This window comes from Drosophila innubila (genome assembly GCF_004354385.1).
Source record: "Drosophila innubila isolate TH190305 chromosome 3R unlocalized genomic scaffold, UK_Dinn_1.0 2_E_3R, whole genome shotgun sequence".
Lineage (NCBI taxonomy): Eukaryota > Metazoa > Arthropoda > Insecta > Diptera > Drosophilidae > Drosophila > Drosophila innubila.
The window spans coordinates 25,878,953-25,899,123 of NW_022995380.1; the positions used below are offsets into that span (position 1 = coordinate 25,878,953).

A 20,171-nucleotide genomic window follows, 5' to 3' on the forward strand; every position below is an offset into this window, starting at 1 on the left:
GAATTACAATCGAAAACATTTTTATAAAATTGAGTAATATCTAAACTTAAACTGATTATATGAAATATTGCAGGTACTTTGTGACAGCCACCCCGAAGAGTTTGCAACATATTTGCGTTATGTACGGCGGTTAGATTTTTTCGAAACACCCGACTATGATTTTCTGCGAAGACTGTTTCAAGACTTATTCGAACGTAAGGGCTACACCGACGAGGGCGAATTCGATTGGACAGGGAAGACAATGGTAGGTCACAATTTTGAAGTCTCTTCAATTCAATATATTCGCTCAGACATCAATTAAAATAATAATAATAACAACTACTACAACTACTACTACACCAACAAAAAGGGGATAAACGCATTCTCATGTACATACATGCATCTAAGCCGAATTCTAAATTCATATTTAATTTTTTAGGAAACTTAAGAATATAAAGAATTACCCATTAACTAACACTTGAGTAATGCGCCACCTCATGTAACTTTAAAAATGCACTTTCCAAAATGGGTGAAAGCATGTTCAAGATTCCCCCCGCCCCCCGGTAAAGTTAACAGTTGATGAAGTTATCAATTCAATTATTTTGGAAGCATGCAAACCAAAGATGCCCATTAACAGCATTGCAGCAGGTGATAATTATGGTGATGATGATGATAATGATGATGATGGTGATGATGAGACGATGATTGGCCCCAGATTGTTCAATTCAATATCGATTCTTGTTGCAGCGCAATGTTATTTATTTCCGTTTATATATATATTTTTATAACGCGCCAATTACAAAATTAAATTATAGAGAAACCACTCAACATAGCACAGAACAAAGTAACACCCCAAAAAAAAAAAAAAAATGAAAAGAAATGAAATCAAAAAAAAAAAACACTATATATTTTGTTATTTTAATTGTTTGCTTGCAATTTTCGCCTATAAATCCGATTAAGATGTTTTACTTTTGTGTATTGTTGTACTCGTATGTGTGTGTTAGACCAAGGACCAGCTGGATCAAATGAAGGTCATTAAAAATGCGCCGCCTTCGTATTTGGCCAAGAATAAATCCGATAAGGTACCACAATCAATACACTGCACTACACTACATGTACTCTGCTGAAGTATTGACATACTTACATATATATTGCCAAAAGTGCCGATAGTTTGCTTGTTCAGTGTTGGTAAATGCTTGTCGCAAGCTCCAATTAATAGTTGTTAAGCACTAGCGTTAAGACCAAAGAAAACTAACTGTAATCGAAGCCATTCTAACAGCACTCTCTTCTTTCTCTCTCTCTCTCTCTTTGAAATTTCCTGTCTACAACTACAACGAACAAAAAAACAAAATGAAACAATTATTAAACTTATAAATCAATCAAAACACCGTTTCATGTGTCTATGCGTGTATTTGTGTGTCTAAAATTCGAATATATATCTTCAACTGTGCATTAAATACAACTTAAAAATCGATCAACTCAATCGACTGCATCCATATATATATCATTGACAAACCACCAACCACGCTCACAGTCGACGCCCGTCGGATCTCTGCAAACTGGCCATGAAGTCATCATTTCACCAAATAAAGATCGTCATAATGTTACGGCAAAGGTAAAGTATTGTAATTTATCTCTGACAAATATTGTGAGATACTTCTCCTTCTATTGTTAATTTCCTTCATTCTTTTGTCTTGTTTCAAAACTAAATCTAATTTAATTTAATATTCCCGGTTATGAGGCAAACAGTTTTTCTTTTTTTATTGTGTGTTTACTAAGCTTTATAATTCTGTTTAACATGCATACTTTTTATTCTTTTTCTTCGATTTTTATTTTAAAAATATTGCAATTTCCTCTTTTACACTTACAACTTTCAAGAACTACAATTGATTTATTGATTTTAAAATCCGCTTTTGAATTTCTCTATCACTTAAAAAAATACAAATGGTTTGTCTACTTTTCTCTGATCTTTTGAACGTAATTTGATTTAGGACGTCTCATATTTTGATTTTGATGATATTGATAATGAGAATAATGAATTTATAATACTTCAGGTTAGACTTTGCTGATTTGTATTCTTGGTTACTAAACATCGAAAAATGCTGTATTATAAGAGCACCAATATTAATTGAAAGCAAGCATAAATATTTGTAATTTCAGTGAGCTAGAGAGGAAATACATATGTATATCGTGCTTGTACTTATAGAATTGATAGAATTATATACACTAAACATCTGTATGTAATTATTAATTAGATGATGCTTTTAAGATTAGTCGTTTGGCTCTAATAGAATTTGAGTAACTAGGATTCAATTATATAAAAGTAATTTCTAGACTCCCCTAATCAGCTTCTCAACAACATCCTACATATAATATTTATCTAGAGTGGTTTGTAACGTTCGAGAGCTAGTTAAATCTGACCAAGACAAGATAATTTATACATATGTATTTAGCTTATTTTCGATTTGAAGACACTAACAAATTTTCAGAATTGCTGCTTTCTCGGGCTTAGATATTTTTGGTGAACGGCTCTAACTACTGGTATACTTAAATATTTTGTTGATGCTGCTGCACAAACCACATAAAACACTCAATACATACACACACACACACACCTCAACACAATTGAAAACGATAGACTTTAATTTTGGCTTTAAATGTTATATTTAACCTTGGTTATATTGATGTAATAACTTTAGTTCCTATTGGTCGCACATTCGTCTTGAACTGCTTTAGTTGTATACTTTTGTTGTTAGACACCAAATTTTAGAGTCTAGTCTGTCTCTTGAAAATTAATAATCAAACCGATGAATTGACAAATTAATAATTGACAAATTTATGCATTGATCGCTCGCTTTAAACCCATTATACAACCCGACACTCCGAAATCGAAATCGATACCGAAACCGAAAACTCCAACTGATCCGATCTGAAACGAAACGAACCAATTCGAACTCCGAACCATCCACAGACAAATGCCAAAGGAGGTGTTGCTGCGTGGCCGGACGTGCCCAAACCGGGTGCGACCCTTGGCAATTTGACACCCGCCGATCGGCATGGTTCAGTGCAGGTAAGTTCAGAGTCGATGACAATGCCGAAGCTGAAGCCAAGGCTAAGGTCAAGGCAAAAAATCAAACAAACAACAACAATAATAAGAAGTCCAATTTGTACAACCATCTTTAAGATCTATTCGTTTTCTGTGTTCTGTTCAGTTTTCTGTAAATATAACCATGTTCAAACTCGAGGAGACCTGAAAAAATACGCATCTACATGTTAATGTTGGGTTTTCAAGTCTAGGATCAACATATATATAGCATACATATAAATAAACATATATATATCTATATAGTATAAATGTTTTTCCTGTTCTCTCTTCGTTCCCTGCTCGTTAAATGCCTGACATAATCCTTCAATGTGTATATCATTACATAATACACACATTCATGAATACATAAATGTATATCAACATAATTTTACACATACACATATTATATCTATAGATTATTTATAAACCTACTTAAATATTATATGATAATGATGATGATTACAACAAAGAATATCTATTCATTGAATTACTCGCAGACTGTTATATTTTTGGCCTTTTCAATTCTAATGTTTTCACTTGATTTACTCTACATTAGCTCAACAAGGTACTGAATTCAATATATATCCCAAGTGTACTATCGTTCGGTTTGTTTGTTCTCTCGTTGCTCCGTTTCCACTAGTTCTTTTTTCTCGGACTTTCTTTTTTGAATAAATCCAGTTCCGATTATAAATTGTAGCTTTGATTCTAGTACTATTCAAAAAAAAAAAAATAATAATAATTATAGAACGAATGCATGCGAATGACAATCCAATCTATAGAAATAGATGCAATCATCTTGATATAATTTTGCAGCACTGCATGGCGTTAACCAACACCGATCTTTATGCATGCAACTGCAATTATCACAGCATGTACAAATGAAAACACACACCACAACACACCACACAAATCAAAACACACACACACACACAGCAAAGTTAGCAAGAATTCGGCAAAGATAATTGGAAGATCATTATCTGTTCATAAATCGTACAATTGCAATTCATTGGCATGCCCATAAATAATGCAGAGACAGCTATTGTGAAGCCAAACTTATTACAGAGATTGCCCGAAGATTCAAGCTCGGACGATGATAGCCCATTTGATGCTTATGAGACAAGCGACTGCGAGGACGAAGCTAAGAAATAAGCCAAGCCATCCCAATTCTACTACCACTATCTACCGTCTACTATCTACTATATTCTATCTACTACCTACTACCTAGTACTACTACTACTACTACATCATCAAGTCCAATTAAATTGCCTATCCAAAACAATAAGCTTTCAAGTTTTATTTACATACTCACATATTTAGGGTCAGCAAAAAGCGCGAGGTATTTCATAAATTTCCTGTGATCTGTCTTGCAGTTTAAAACGTTTTCTATATGTGATTGTGTCTAGTATATATACATATGTGTGTGTAATTTGTGTATGTGTCTCTTTTGTATCAATCAAGTACACACAATTGTAATTTATTGTGCTGCTGCAAACGAGCTGAATATAGAAAGGCAATCTCTGTAGTAATAGGATATATCAATAAAACACAGTCTTTCAATAGAAATAAATGTGTTGTATCTTAAAGTATTAATCAACTAATACAAAATTATTCATTATTAGATCGTTAAAAAAATTTAATCAGGGCAAATGTATTTACAAGATAGAAGATACAATTTGGTCCGCCTAAAGAAAGATAGATAGAGATACCAATTTCGGTAAACAAGCTTTTATTAATTCAAAATCGAGGGCTTTGCACTCCAAACTTTTATTCATAATTCCCTAACATCCATTTAAAAACATAAGTCATTATTTAACCGTTTCTTTGGAGTGGAATATAGAAAGAAGGCTCGTTTGCAGACATCTTGAAGTGATCATGTGCGAGATTTGAAAATCTGAACGTCTTCAAAATTAGTTCACATGTAGTGTCAGTCACAGTTCACATGAATTTATCATTTGGTAGCAGCACACCAGTAGCAAAATCTCATCGAAATTTAGATGGGCCATTGTTTTTGTAATTTTTTTCTCTGGCAGTAAAAAACTTAAATTGTTGAAACTTTTTGACTAGCGCTATTTGAAAAAAAAAAAAACCATAAAATAAGATAAAAGAAAGTGTGTAATACGTCCAATATGTATAAACACAAAATACTAAATAAGAATGCAGACAATATGTATACTCTATGTTTAGTGTAATTGCGAAAATAGAAATCAAAACTAATGCAAATAAATTTGCGCAATTCGTTTGCCTTTTTTTCTGTGTTATTGTTACAGGTTGTGAGTTCGACAAATGGCGAACTGAATGCGGACGATCCTACGGCCGGACACTCGAACACACCCATCACACAGCAGCCCGAAGTAGAGCTTGTCGATGAAACAAAGTATGTAGATGATGATGATCTATTGATCAATCGATCAATCAATCAATCAATCAATCAATCAATCAATCACTTGATCAATCAATGAAATCAAATCGTGATTTGGTGTTTTCGCTTTGTCGTTTTAATGCGCATCTCTCTTCTTCGGTTCTTTCTTGTAACTGTTTCTAGTGGTTCCTTATATTCCAGATGTTGTTGTTTCTTTAAACGAAAGAAGAAGAAATCAACGCGCCAAAAATGACTAGACGGTGTACAATGTAGTCCAGAACGCGAGGCAGTCACATTGCTGCGCGCCACTTCACATTCAAACTCACGGGATAGCGTATTGAATAATCCGAGTCAGGATTACATACAACAAGCAACGTCGCAGCACACGTTGCGTTATCCTCCATCCGCGTCGATGTTGACGCCAACACCAACTACAAATACACCGACACTTCCGTTGTAATTTATATAAATACAGAAGATAGAAAGCAAAAGCAAAAATAAATACAAAACAAAACAAACAAACAAACAAAAAAAAAAAAACAGAACCTAAGCATTAAACACCATAAAATCAAAAAAACAGTAAAAAAAAAACAAACAGAAAATTGCAACAAAAAAATACAAAAAACAAAAACACAATTTTATTATTATTTTTATTATTTACCAATTTTGCGTTTATGTTAATTATATAAATTATTATAATTATTAATTATATTATTAATAAAAACAAAAAGAAGAAACAAACAAAACAAAATGCAAATAATATACATACAAAATTATTGAAACATAACAAATACCAAATTGTCATAATAATTTCATAATGCATAAAACAAAGCCAGGCAGCTTTGAAACTCGATAAAGAAAACCAATTGCTCTTAACTGATGAGAACTTTAAACAGAAGGACACGGACATACATACACACACTAACACACTGACACACTGACACTCACCAGAGAAAAACCACTTAAAGCATATTTATATACATATATACAGATATAAACTTATTTAAATACTAGTGCAGCATCATTTAATGAAAACTACAAAGCATTACATGCATTAATATTTATAGACAACAACAAATTGTACATTAATATACGCGTATAACAAATATTCAATTCATTCGAACAACTATTGAACATATGAAGCTAGTTATTTAAATATATTTATGTATGTTTGTGTATTCGTATGCCTCTATATACAATGTATATTATAAATGCATGCAAACGTACACATAAGCATATAATACACATATGCACATTAGGGTGGAGTGAAAGAAGTCATTTCTTCTATTTTAGAAAAAAACAAAACATAGTATCATTGACATTATTGTTTTTGTTTGACATTTTCACAAAAATTTCATTAATAAAATTCGGCGATTTAGATAAATTTACTACATATTAAATAATTTATTATTTCTGCATTGCAATTATTTCAAAAATAAAGCAACTAGATTTTTAAAAAAAAGCTAAAATTTTTAACTCAAACATTTGGCCATCGATAAAGCCAATTAAAAAACAAACAGAATTTCTTCATTCCACCCTTAGGCACATTCAACTTACCCATGTCCTTGTCAGTATCCCATGCGATTCCCTACATTCACACTCCCTCTCTTTTAGCGTAGGCAGCTTTTGTTTAGCTCTGCTTTTGGATGCACTTTTTACATATATATATTGTATGTGTGTATGTACATAGCAAACATATCTATGTGCGTAGATGCTATTGTACATAATTTTTTATAACAAAAGCCGAAGGACGAAGATGAAATGCGATTAATGTTTTAGTAGTTAAATTCATTTTGTACAAGATTAGTGCATTTATTTGATTAGTGTGTGTGTTTTTAGGTCAATTTTATTTACAAACATTTTCGAAATTTAGTGAAAATCGCAAGCAGTGCAGCTGGAATTCCACACATAAAGCCTTAACCAAAAATGTAGCACACTCCTTCTAGGCGGCACTATGTTTCCCAGTAGCAATAGCTAATCAAAATCAAAGAAACAAAAAATGAAAGATATATGCTACTCAATATCAAACACTTTATAGTTAATGGATAAATGAAGGAAGTTTAAACAAAAAAAAAAAAAAACAAACCGAAAACCGAAAACAAAGTACTGAGCTATTTATTTTGATATTACGTGATACTAAACTTACATACTTACTACACTGAAAGCTGCCTGCAGCTGCGCCTCCCGTACCCCACATACATACAAACATGAACACAACTACAACACTTTTAAATAATATAATATTTAAATAATACAAAATATTCGAAATAACTTTCAACCCATCTGAACGAATTTGTTTTCCTTCCCATAAACAGAAAGCGTAAAAACAACAGCAACTCTATGATATATATATATATTTTAAACAAATTTTTTATACTTATTAAAATATACATACTACAACAAGAACAAGAAAACAAAAATATTAATAATGTATGAATGTGGAAAATAGTGTTAACTTTACAACAACAACAAAATGAAACGAAACGAAACAACCTTAAATGTGTTTTTGCGATTTTCTTCAAGCATGGGAAAACAAAAATCAATTTTCGAACATTACACGATAACATATAATAATATAATATTATAAAATAAATTACATATGAAATTTACCAAATTTCTTGTATAGTTAAATGAAAATCATTTGTATTATATATGAAGTCTTAAACGTAAATCACAGAAAAACAAAACTATGCTAAACAACAATAATAAGAAAGCGATATTTCTATAAAAAGTCAAGTATAACAGATTATACATACAATATAATGTACTTTAATGTTGATAAACAAACACAAACAAAAGAAAATGAGAATGAAAATGAAAGAAAAAAAGCATGCATTAAAGAAATTTATCAAATTGAAAAGGCATTCAGAACTTGACATATTTAACAGAACCGATGGAGGAGCTGAGGAGGAGCATAGGAGAGCGGAAGCGGAATAACCGTTTGGCAAGCAGTGCACGCATAGCCTTTCGCTAATTTGCAGGTAAAGCAGTTAACATTGTTAACTCTGGCAAGCAGTTTTAAACAAATTGAAATTTATTGCATACGCGAGCGACAAAAACAAAAAACAGAAACAATTGAAATATTTAAGTCATTTACAGCTGAAATGTTTAAGCGCCATTTCAGTTGACAACTGAAAAACAAGTATGTAAAAGATAAATATTGTATAAAAATGATTTATTATTAATTATAAGTAACAAAACATAAAAGATATAAGCAAAAGAAAGAAAAACCCCGAGAAACATACAGAGAAACAAAACAGAAAACAAGCTAAAAATGAAAACAAAATAAAAGAAAATTATTTAAAAATGTGTGCGTATTTGTGTGTTTACAATTAATTACCTCCTTTTTTAAGTATACCATAATAAAAAGCATAAATTTTTGGTTTACTAAAGAATAGACAATTAGGGGTGAATACAGGGTATCTTTTAATTGAAGATGCTCGATACATGAGCTTTAGTTTTCTAGGGTTAACTTTAAATGTATTGACCCAGTCTTCAGAATCCAAGTATGTACATTACATTTAAGTCCGGAATGATTATATAATGCAATTCAACTAGCAATAAATTCACGTGATAATAAATGACATATGGAAAATGCATTGAGAGCAACTGACGATATCGTAAAGTTCTTAGTCAACATTGTCTAGTCAAAAACACATTTAGTGTCATTAGTCTATTTATATTTTATTATTTGTTATTTGCTTAGGTTTCGTCAGATTGCAATTTCCGAGAAGTAGAACTTGTTATTAATTGCCCTACATAGGGATAGATAAAATAGTTCTTATTTTGTTTCCATCAAGTAAACAACTTTTAAAGGTTCTATCAAAATGCGCAATACATATTTGTGAAACTCAGCTTGTTTAAGTTTAGTTTACGATTCTCGAACTATTTTAGATGTTATCCCAACTTAATTTTTTAATTTATTTATTGATATTTATTTATTCAACGTCAACTAGGAGCTGTCAACAAAAGTTCAATTAAAGTACAAATTAATTAAGGATTCAGCATTTAAAACTAAAAATAAGTTATAAATATTTGTAATTGAAAAACAAAAACAAAAATAATATTTAAGTAACAACAACAATTAGTATGAGTGTGCTCACAAAATTTAACAATTGAACCAACATTTATTGCAATCGGGGAAAAACCCTGATAAAACCCAAAACATCCATAGACCTTAGTGTTCATTTTTACAGACTAAGCAGTTTATTCTGCGGTTTTCGTATTAAGCTGGAAATTTTATATGCAGTTACTAGTATAATTAGCAGTATAGCATTTAAAAAGAGAGAGAGAGAGAGAGCTGCGGCAGTAAAAAGTTAATTAAAAGCAGTAAAAATCAAGAATGTAAATATCGCTTATGTAAACAAAGCGTGTAGATGATTCACAGTTTCACTTGAACAATTTATGAAAACAAGCTCATCAATTACCAAAGCGTAAGTAAGTTAATTTAAAAGCAATTTAAAGATTTTCTCTTCAATACGGATTTGCAGCTAAATACATAAAGTGGTTTAGCTAAGACAAGAACCACAGCTTTTTGGTTTCATGCTAAAGCTTTCGCCTTGACAAATTTGAAGCTGTTGCTTTTCATACTCATTTAATCATAATAAAGCGGTTTGCTCCTAATAAATGCAAACTAAAGGTCAGATACGTCTATCTCGCTTCCTCTCATTTTCTAACTCTCTCTCTCTCGCTGTCGTTGACTCTAGCGGTGCGAAAAGTGAAGGGATGCAGTCGCAGATTTGCCAAGCTAATGTTAATTCCATTGGCCTTTGTGCATTGTACAGCCCACTTCATATACGTGTGAGTGTGTGTGTGTGTTAGCTTATGCTTGGTATAATACAAGAAATAGTGTTTGCTCAACAACAGGTGAACGTTCGCACAGAGAGTAGAAGAGCAGAAGAGCGAAAGAGAGGCCAATAAGCTTGGCAAAATGAGAACTTCTGTTGCTTGCGTTTAGTTAATTTGCTGCTCACGTCGCGACGTTTCGCCGACACAGCGTCGTCGTGTCGTCGTCGTCGTCTTCGTTGTCGTCGCGTCGTCGGGAGAGCAAGCTCGGGAATGTTGCAGGCGGGCGAGCAAAGCAAATAACTGCATGATAGAAAACTCAAAAACTAACTTCCAACGACAACGACAACTTCGACGTCAACGCCAACGTCAGCGGCGACAGCATAGCAAGCAGTTAAGAGCCGCAAACAGACTCGGTTTTAGCCAACGCCAATCAGTCTGTGTGATCGCTTCGAGCACTTAACACTTGCGCAGCGGCAAAACAAGAAAAATCATAGTCAAAATCAAATTCAACAAGAAAATAACCATTTGCCGAATCCCGTTTTATTTGTGGGTTTGGTTCAAGAAAACCTTCTGAAGAAGAAAACTGTAACTGAAACGTGCGGATCGGATGAAAAGTGTAAAGCCTGCATCCGAAATTATTTTTGACATTCAAGGCATACAACTGAAATCCCAAATGCAGCTGCTGTCGATTCAATAACAATAACATTTTGGCGATTATAGGCCAAAAAAACAAAGCGAGAGAGAGGGAGACAAGGAATAAGCGTTAACTGATCTGTTGATCTTTTGATCTGTTTGATCTGACGAGACAAACGAAAATAAATTCAACATAACAATGAATCAAACACAAGTGAATAATTTCTTAAAATGCTTCCTGCAAATTGATGAGCCCGTTAGCCACTTGGCGGCACGTCACGATGAGCACGATCATGATCACGATCACGAGCATGATCACGATCACGATCACGATCACAATGATGACTCCGGCTCTCTGCTGACGGCAAAGGTAACCGCCATGGTGGTTCTCTGCTGTGCCAGCGCTCTCTGTGGCTCCATTCCGTTCCTGCTGAACCGCTTCTATCACTGGACTGAGAATCAGACCAACGCCCGATCAGCCACAGTGGTCAAGTGCCTCTTGTACTTTGGTGGCGGTGTCCTGCTGGCCACCACATTTCTCCATCTGCTGCCCGAGGTGCAGGAGGTGGTGAAGCAGCTGCAGCAATGCAAGATCATTGGCCAACTGTCTTTTCCACTTGCCGAGCTCTTAATGTGCTGTGGCTTCTTTCTCATGTACTTCATCGAGGAGGCCATGCACGCCTATATGCACCGGTTTTATCAGGACGATGCCAGCGCTGCCTTCGAGCGTGGACACAGCATACGCCATAGTCATCTGATGAAGTCAGCGACAGCTCCAGCTGCCAATTCAGCTGAGCTGACAACTCCGCCGCTTACTTCTCCGCCAAATGGCTCACTGTCTGTGCAGGATCTGATGCAAAACGATCTGGAGCAGCAAAAGTATGGTGCAGTGCATCATCAAAAGCACAGTCACAGTCACAGTCATAATCATGGTCATGGTCATGGTCACAGTCACATGGCCATGACGGACGGTTCAGGTGATGTGCTCACCTCATCGCTGCGAGGACTCTTTATCGTTTTGGCCCTGTCACTGCACGAGCTCTTTGAGGGCATGGCCATTGGCCTGGAGGGATCGGCCAGCTCGGTGTGGTTCATGTTTGGCGCCGTCTCTGCCCACAAGCTGGTGCTCGCCTTCTGTGTTGGCGTTGAGCTGATTGTGGCCCGTACTCGGCTCAGTCTCTCCGTTCTATACGTGCTGACATTTGCCGTGGTCAGTCCCCTGGGCATTGGACTGGGCATACTGATAAGCCATGGCCATAGTGGAGGCGGGCCCAGTCTGATATCAGCCATACTACAAGGTTTCGCATGCGGCACGCTCATTTATGTCGTTTTCTTCGAGATACTATCAAAGAATCGTTCCGGCCTACTGGCTTATCTTGCCCTCCTTGTCGGTTTTCTGGTTATGTTCGGATTGCAACAGCTTGGTAAGTAGATAAACAAGTACAATTTTATGTGTGTGTGTGTGTGTGTGTGTGTGTGTGTGTGTGTGTGTGTGTGTGTGTGTGTGTGTGTGTGTGTGTGTGTGTGTGTGAGACTGCGACATATCTTCTTTTCTTTAACCGGAATCGATTCGCGGGAGCTAGGAACTGGTTCTTTACATATCAGCAGCCAACAACATTTTTCATTTATTTTTTTTTTTAATTTTTCGCCATGTTGGCCTTGTAATAGACCTTGTTAGCTTGTGGTTTGAAAAAATGTCGGTGGTTTTGTGTAGACTGTACAGTGTACATTGAAAAACAGGTTGGGAAAAAAACCCCATAGTGAAATCATCTCAGCCACTGGGGATAACCACTGAGTAAAAAAGAACCGTCTGTAGACCCCAACGTCATCATCATGTAGATGTCATTTGCCGACTTCATAAATTATAATTACCTCGCAAATATTTTACACATCACTTTTAGTAATAAATTTAATAAATTTTGTAATTGGTTTTCGCTTACAGGCGATGGTCATGGACACAGTCACGGCAGCTGCTCCTCTGCAGATGATCACGATCACGATCACGACCATCACGATCATCATCATTCGGAGATTGAAACTAGTTCAGATCATCATTCACATCACAGCGAAGCCGAGGAACTGGTGGCATCCCAAAAGGATCAGGAGAAACTACAGGTCTTACGTCAAGTAATCCAATATATTCTAGAGGCCCATCCAAAGCATAAATAATTGCATTTTTCATATACTATAAATACTATACTATTAATATTACTAACTGCTAAGCAGAGATTACATACATAAAACTATTTATCTAGGTAGCAATAAAGTTAAATTTCAAAGAAAGAAATAACATTAAAGAAAAGAAAATACAATTTTTTTGGCTATGCTTTTTTTTTATTATACAAGTACTTTACTTTATCATAGTCTAATTTTGGCAAACTATTGTAGAACTATAGTAAACAGCAATACTTATCACATAAGTAATAGCTAAGTAATCTTATAGAGTAACAAAGATATTTCTTTGTTATTCAAAGTATTTATAATACTTATAAAATATTTTATTACTAAATATAAGCTATAACAAAAATAAAGATATTAATTTAAGTACATATTTTTGGGTGAAGCAACTTTCTTTGGGGATTTTTTAAGTTAATAATCAACTAAAGAAAACAAGCGCGTTTCTTTAATTAAATTATATTATTAAGAAGTTAAATAAATTAAAAACAAGATGTAATGATCGACCTGGATATATCCATTACTCAACTTTAAAGTTAATAAAATGTCCACATTTCTACACAAGTACTTGATAAGAATTCTGTGCCTTAATCTACTTCGAATGAATTAAATAAAATTAAAAAAATGAACAGGAGTGGATTATATTAAGTTCATCATTCTTGTTATTCGACCAGTAGATAGTCAATGGTATTTAATCTTAGACTTTCTAAAGATAGATTTTCCTGCTTATTAAATTAAAAGTTAGAACTTTTAATAAGATACCGAAAGACAATTTACTTTATATTTTCTATGACTTAGAGTAGCTGAATGTTCACATTAAAGTATCTGAATGTTCAAATTTAATTTAATGAGTATATTCGATAGAAAAAAAGAAGATATATGATTGTTTGTCATTGAAATGAATATGCAAATAAAATGTTAAGTGAAATTTTCTTCTCAGCGGCTTTTCATATTATATAAGATCATTAAAGTGTGCATTTGTTTTTGAGTATTAACAGCAAATTGTCATAAATATTTACCTATTTAGGAATCCGCTTTATGAACAATTTGTGTTTACGTTTGTATTATACTAAATGCTAATTACGAATTATTGTTTCCACTCTAATTTAATTATTAAGCGATCGTGCCGATAAACAAATTTTATGAAAACATTGATCCATATGTCGTAAGATGAAGATGAACTTTTATTAGAGTAACTTTGCAAAATTAATAATTATTTATGAATTAATTAATCTGCCATTTCTTATTAGAATTAATTTTGGTTTGGACTTTGTGTGAGTTCATCGTTCTATTCAACGATACAAGTGACTTTTATGATTTTGAACAGCTGCCTAGTTTAGTTTGGTGGGTTGTGTACGTGCCCGGGGCGTCGAAAACCTCTGTTCTAAAGGCCCCGCCTCAGAGACTTCGCAATGCTGAAAATTGTGAAATTTCAGCACGATATCTCGATTGAAGTGCGGATCGTAAAGCAGCAATAGCAAACAATAAATGCTCGACACTATTTTAAAATATTGCCGAAGATCGAGCAACCTGTTCAAAGGCCTCGATGGAGGCCTCTCTGTACTCTTTACTCTTGGCAATAAACACCAGACGCTTCTCAGTAGGCATACACACAGGTATTTCTCAGTCGCATACAACCGCCAACAATAAATATACTTAATTTCAAGCTGATAACTTTGTTGCTTGCGCAAAATTTTAACACGATATCTCCACATGAACGCTCCGAGCGGTTGTCAAGCTCTCTATGCACGCGCTGCCTTTCCCTTTCTCTCATTCGCTGTCCCACTCTCTCATTGTTTTGATCGAGATAAGTTATGGGGAGCAGGCGCTACTCCCCAACTCCCCCTCTTGGGACCATACGGGGCAACGGAAATTAGCGCGTCAAGTGTCAAGTGTGAATTGCCAAGTGGGTAACAATATTTGACAGCTCATGAAAACATCTCGGCAAGTTAATTAGCGCATACATTTATTTACATCTGGATCTACAGATGCTGCCACCGCTCGTCTCGTGAAAGAGTCTTCCGTTCAGTCCTCTCCGGCTTACACACTCTCTCGTCCATTCTTCCATTCTCAATTAACCCTAAGAAACAGGCCCTAAATAAGTGTATGATCAACTGTTCGCTCTGTTGCGAGCACATTCTAATTTGTAATTTTCTGTGTTATCACTTTTATCACTTATCAGTGATAAGTTGACTTGCATACTCGCTCAAAATGATTTCGCAAACAATTACTCAATGGATCGCAACTTATTCGAAACGATTGCTCCTTTTTTGCTTCTTAACTCAATTATCGGTCAACATCTTATCTTTATAATTTCACCCCGATAGCTGCAATCTAATTAAGCAATTTTAAAATCTGGTTAATTCTGACCGAATTACTGATTAATTGCTATAAAATCAAGGCCATATGATAGCTTACAATGTACATAAATGGAACATATACAATTTTTTTGTTGTAGATTAAAACAAAAGTCAACTCGACCTTAGCACATTTCACTACATTGTATCAAAAACTGGATTACTTAAAACGAGCAATATAATGATAAAAACTTGTATACCCTGGATCAAGTAGTATTAAAAAGCAGGCATTTACATCAACAACTATGTATCTCTGAGCTTACTTATAAGTAAAGAAATTCTTGGCGACTCAAGATTGTTGTTAAGGCTTTAAAGATTTCCCAGCTTGATTTCCTTTTAAAGTTGTTGATATTCGTATAGACAAAAGCCACATTCTTCAGGTGATTGTAAACAAATGTATCAGACTAATTTGTTAACAACAAAATTCTTACCTGGCTATTTGAACTACATATTCACTATATAATTTGTGTGTACGCTGAAAAGTGTGCTATAAAAATTATATTACCAATTTCGACATGTAGAGCTTAAAATCTACTGCCTACTTTTAGGCGCTGCGTTTGGCCTGATGATTTAACAGTATCTTAGTCAGAGAACGTAAAATTTATTACTGCAGATAATTCATTATTTTTCTATTACTAAGGATTTTTAAAATGAGAATTCTCTCTTGCCAAATTTCTTACCGTCTGTAAAGGTTTTTTTTTTATCTAACTATAATAAGCTCAAAGATATGAATATTTGCTCGGCAAATTCTGACAAAAATCCCACAAGTTAATAAGAAATCATGAGTTTTAATATGTATATATCTTTTATTTCTACATACATATATATTTAATTTGTTAGAATAAGTTTGTTAAATGTACGACATTAACTTTTCTACAGCAGATACATTATTTGTTCAGGGGCGCAAAATACCTGCTAAACGAACGAGCTACTCGCGACTTAAAAATTACAGCACATCGGCATTAAAATTATTAACAATTGTATTAGTTTTTTTTTTTGTCAAAAAAACAAAAACAAATTGTTATTTGCGTAGCGTTTTTAGCAATTTTCAATAAATACAATTACTACAATTTATGTAAATATGAACTCTATGATAACTTGATTTATCTTGGCTAAGTGAACTCATCTTCTAATTTTATTTAATTTAATGTAATTTAAATAAAATTTAAACCAATTGCGCTAAATAATTTATGTAGTGTGTTTTAGATTTTGATTACAAATTTATGTACAAATTAAATCACTTAAGGACTAATTTAAATTTATTTATATTGCGTGTCAAGCTGAAGAAGCAAATAAAGTTCTCACAATGGTAAAATAATAACTACAATTAAGTTGAATAAAAAAACACAGTCTTATTTCCGTAGAAAAGATATCAGAACGCAGAATACATCACTCTATGTATGTAAGTATGTATTTCTGTAGACCGGAGTAGTGCGCTATACGAAGTGGCAAGCTGGGTAAGCTGTGAATATGTGTGTTCACGGGATACTGAATAGATACACTTAATGCCCACCATTTAGGCGGCTGTTGCATTCACTGGCTGCTCGGGCAAGTATCTGTGGGATTGTTGCTTCCAGGGACGACGCTTGAGATGTGTGTGCTGGGAGTTAGTCCACCTGTGGTCAGAGGCAATAATACTGAATGAAAGTGTAAGTCACGACTGCACTCAATTGTCAGCTCACCTGTGATATTTGGAGAGCTTGCGCCGCTTGGCAGGTGGCACCACATCCATATCCAGTCGACTACTCACAAATCCAAAGTTGCCCACGCTGGCCGACAAGGCTGCTAAAATGAGTAATAAAATCCGTGAACATCTATTCATATCAGAGTGAAAACTACGTGTATGCAACTAGTTGCTTACCATGCTTGCGTTTGTTGTTCCGCTGCACGTGATTGACAGCGGTGGGTTGCAGAGCTGCTCCCATTCCCAATTGTGGCAGCTGTCTGCGTATGCTGCAGTTGCGTCCGCGACAGCTCTTCAGGTGTTCCAGGGTGTCATGCATATGTGATCTCTCAGCGGGCGTCAAGCTTGAGGCACGGTTCTGTGTCTCAAAGCGATCTGTACACAAAAAAAATGAAGTGAAAAAAGGACATGGTAATGATCTCAAAAGAATCTTTGTTAAACTAATTCTGTTAGAATATTTATCAAGGAATCAAACCGAAACCAATAAAAGCTACAGTTTCGGTTCCGGTACGTTTCGAAACATCTATTTCGGTAAAAGTTTCTACTTCAGTTTTATTCTTTCGGTTTCGATATCAGTACTGGTACGTACTGGATATCGATATCCAGCGGAATAAATTTTTTGTGAACGAATTTAATCAAATTTAAATGCAGAGTAAATTAAGATACCAAACCATTTTCAAAATGACATTCCGCTTGAAAATCGGTATAGTTTTGTCAAAGTTATAACAGTTCGAAGTTGCTCAAGCCTCTGACCTAGCAACTTTACAAGTCAAAATATTTCTAAATTTTGACATGATTTTTTACAAAAAAATGAAAGACCACAGAATCAAGTTTAAAGTGTCGTTTTATACTAATTACGATATAAGAAGTTGATTAAAAGTGAAAACTTGAGATTTAAAATTTTCAATTTTCAAAAATTCAAAGGGGGGACCCTTACCATCGAAATCGAACATTGGTCGAAAATAATTAAATTTTCTAAATGAACAAAAATTGAATACAGAATGAATTTAGAGGCCAAATCATGGTCAAAATAACATTCCGTTTGAAAATCTATTCAGTTTTGATCAAGTTATGACAGTTGGAAGTTTGTCAACTCTTTGACCTAGCAACTTTACCACAACCGTACCGGTACAAGCGTTTCGGTTTTCGGATCTTGAAGGAGAATTAATTTAGGTTACGGTTTCCGTTCCCGTACTCAAAAAGGAAACGGTTAGTTTCGGTTAACGGTTCCGATACCGGTTACGGTGTAATTCCCTGATATTTATAAATTTTTATCCCTTTTTTTTTTTAGTACCAAACAGTGAATCAAACTGTTACATTTATATTGTTTGCCATTTTAAACTTGACTTTTAAAATAAGATAATTTTTGAAGTACATAATGGATCAAAATGAAAAAAATGTTTAACGATATTAATTAAATTTGAATGCAGAAAGAACAAAGAGGCCAAACTGTGATCTAAATGACATTCTGTTTTAAATTTATGTCTGTTTAGCCAAAGTTATGTTAGCAACTTTACGAGTCAACATTTTTTGGTTCATTTCGGCATGATTTTTGCCAAAAAAAAAAGTCTCACCTATGGTTAAATTGTAGAAGGTAATCAGGCCGGTTGTGAACTCGCAATAAAGATAATCGTGAGTGGAATTGATTGTCCTGAGACAGGAGTACGTGTTGTTATTGGCATTCATGCAGAAGCAGAAGGGACTGTCATTCCAGAAGGGCGCTGTCCGCCAGTGCTGATTGTCATGCGAGAAGCAGTTCATCTTCTCCGACAGACACTCCTTCTCCAGACGCGCCTTCTTGATGCGCTTGCGTTCCTTTTTGCGTTGACGCTCCTCCTTCAGCTTGCGTCGTGCCTCACGTGCCATCTCCTTGGAGTCCGCGTAGCTGTCAAGTAGCGGGAATAAGTTGAAAATCAAGATGTGGTCAGCAGTGTCTGGGACTCACCTTTCACCCACATCCGGCTCGCAATAGCACTCGGCACGGGATGCATAGTGCGGCGTATGTGGTGAGTGTTCCATGGAATTAAGGATTTCCTTTTGGCCACTGCTGGACACGTTTGGCAACAGTACAGAGCGTGGCGTGTTGTCCATCTCGGTGAAGTAGCTCATGTTGAACTCGGGACCAGGGCTCTCATGGAATGACGTCGGATCATTGCGTCGGCGATTCTCGCCACGTCTTCCAGCTGCCGCCGCCTGCTGTTTGCTTTCCCGCATCTGCTTTTTCATGTCCTTCAATGTGCTGATCTTGTCCTTCAGCAGCTTAATGAGCATATCGATTTGATTGCGGGAAGTGCGCCAGGTCTTCTCATCATCATAGATCACATCCGAGCAGTTGACCTTGTCAGTGCTGTCCTCCACAAAACAGCGAGTGCCGCCCTTAAGAAATTTATTGCCACGCCCCAAAGAATTGTTGTTGCTGCCATTGTCCAGGTCGTGCTCATTGAACTTCTGTTCCAGTGTCTCCAGCGTGCTCTGGATTTGCTGTATCACCAGGGCTATGGCATCACTGGATCCGGAACTGGAACTGGAGCTGGAGCTGGAGCTGCTTGAAGTCACATTCTGTCGAGCTTGGATATCCCGCTTGCCTCTGTGTCCGTGTGCCTCGAGCACAGCAAGTGACTGATCCAGATCCAGCAACTCTTCCATTTCGTAGGGCAACTCTGTGTGATAGACCTCCAGTTCCAGCGCCTGCTCCACTTGCCGCTTATGGCGACGCTTGCCCAGATGCTGGTAATGATGTTGCTGCTGGTGATGCATGTGGGTGCGTTTGTGCAGGTGATGTGAGTGCAGCGATGCTGTCGGTGCCCGTATCTTGGTATAGACCAGTCCGTCCGAGGTGAAGCAGGCACAGTTCCTTTGGTATTGCTTGCGGGGCATCGTCGCCAGCTGATTCTCCAGTTGCAACTAAAAGAGGCAGACGAAGTTGTATATTAAAATTGCAACTTGATTATTATATATAAACACTTTAATATTTTAAACTTAGCTTAAAATCAATGAATCAAACCGGAAATAATAAAAATTAAGGTTTCGGTTCCGGTACGTTCCGAAACAACTATTTAGGTAAAAGGTTCTATTTCAGTTATCTTCCTTCAGATTCGGTATTAGTACCGG

The 20,171-nt window shown here is 35.4% G+C and overlaps 3 protein-coding genes across 19 annotated transcripts in view; 2 read left to right on the forward strand and 1 right to left on the reverse strand.

The window, feature by feature from the left end:
- The window catches only part of LOC117792411 (casein kinase I), a 32,549-nt gene extending 26,558 nt beyond the window's left edge, over nucleotides 1–5,991 (forward strand). For 5 of the 14 annotated variants that reach the window (XM_034632543.1, XM_034632544.1, XM_034632546.1 and 2 more), the window contains 5 exons: nucleotides 74–244; nucleotides 1,514–1,594; nucleotides 2,951–3,049; nucleotides 5,332–5,438; nucleotides 5,607–5,991. In XM_034632543.1, the coding sequence (XP_034488434.1) occupies nucleotides 74–244; nucleotides 1,514–1,594; nucleotides 2,951–3,049; nucleotides 5,332–5,438; nucleotides 5,607–5,676 (528 nt within the window). In that variant the 3' untranslated portion in view covers nucleotides 5,677–5,991. Of the gene's footprint in view, nucleotides 1–73; nucleotides 245–418; nucleotides 946–983; nucleotides 1,062–1,513; nucleotides 1,595–2,950; nucleotides 3,050–4,126; nucleotides 4,344–5,331; nucleotides 5,439–5,606 lie in introns of those variants that run through there. The other 9 variants (XM_034632545.1, XM_034632547.1, XM_034632553.1 and 6 more) reach the window with 7 other exon arrangements.
- Nucleotides 5,992–10,546: 4,555 nt separating this feature from the next.
- LOC117791683 (zinc transporter ZIP1) lies at nucleotides 10,547–13,137 on the forward strand. Of its 3 annotated transcripts, none has more exons than XM_034631500.1 (2): nucleotides 10,547–12,272; nucleotides 12,787–12,981. In XM_034631500.1, the coding sequence occupies exons 1-2, from the start codon at nucleotides 11,044–11,046 to the stop codon at nucleotides 12,830–12,832; spliced, it is 1,275 nt and encodes a 424-aa protein (XP_034487391.1). In that variant the 5' UTR covers nucleotides 10,547–11,043; the 3' UTR covers nucleotides 12,833–12,981. The 3 variants fall into 3 exon arrangements, with proteins under 3 accessions (XP_034487391.1, XP_034487390.1, XP_034487388.1); XM_034631499.1 differs by having other exon boundaries at nucleotides 10,550–12,269; nucleotides 12,778–12,981; XM_034631497.1 differs by having other exon boundaries at nucleotides 10,554–12,268; nucleotides 12,787–13,137.
- Nucleotides 13,138–16,162: 3,025 nt separating this feature from the next.
- Nucleotides 16,163–20,171, reverse strand: part of LOC117789627 (extracellular sulfatase SULF-1 homolog) — a 31,803-nt gene continuing 27,794 nt past the window's right edge. Inside the window, exons 5-9 of one of the 2 annotated variants that reach the window (XM_034628682.1) lie at nucleotides 19,006–19,964; nucleotides 18,635–18,945; nucleotides 17,238–17,435; nucleotides 17,059–17,158; nucleotides 16,163–16,992 (exon numbers count right to left, since the gene is read on the reverse strand). In XM_034628682.1, the coding sequence (XP_034484573.1) occupies nucleotides 16,893–16,992; nucleotides 17,059–17,158; nucleotides 17,238–17,435; nucleotides 18,635–18,945; nucleotides 19,006–19,964 (1,668 nt within the window). In that variant the 3' untranslated portion in view covers nucleotides 16,163–16,892. Of the gene's footprint in view, nucleotides 16,993–17,058; nucleotides 17,162–17,237; nucleotides 17,436–18,634; nucleotides 18,946–19,005; nucleotides 19,965–20,171 lie in introns of both variants that reach the window. The other variant, XM_034628681.1, reaches the window with a different exon arrangement.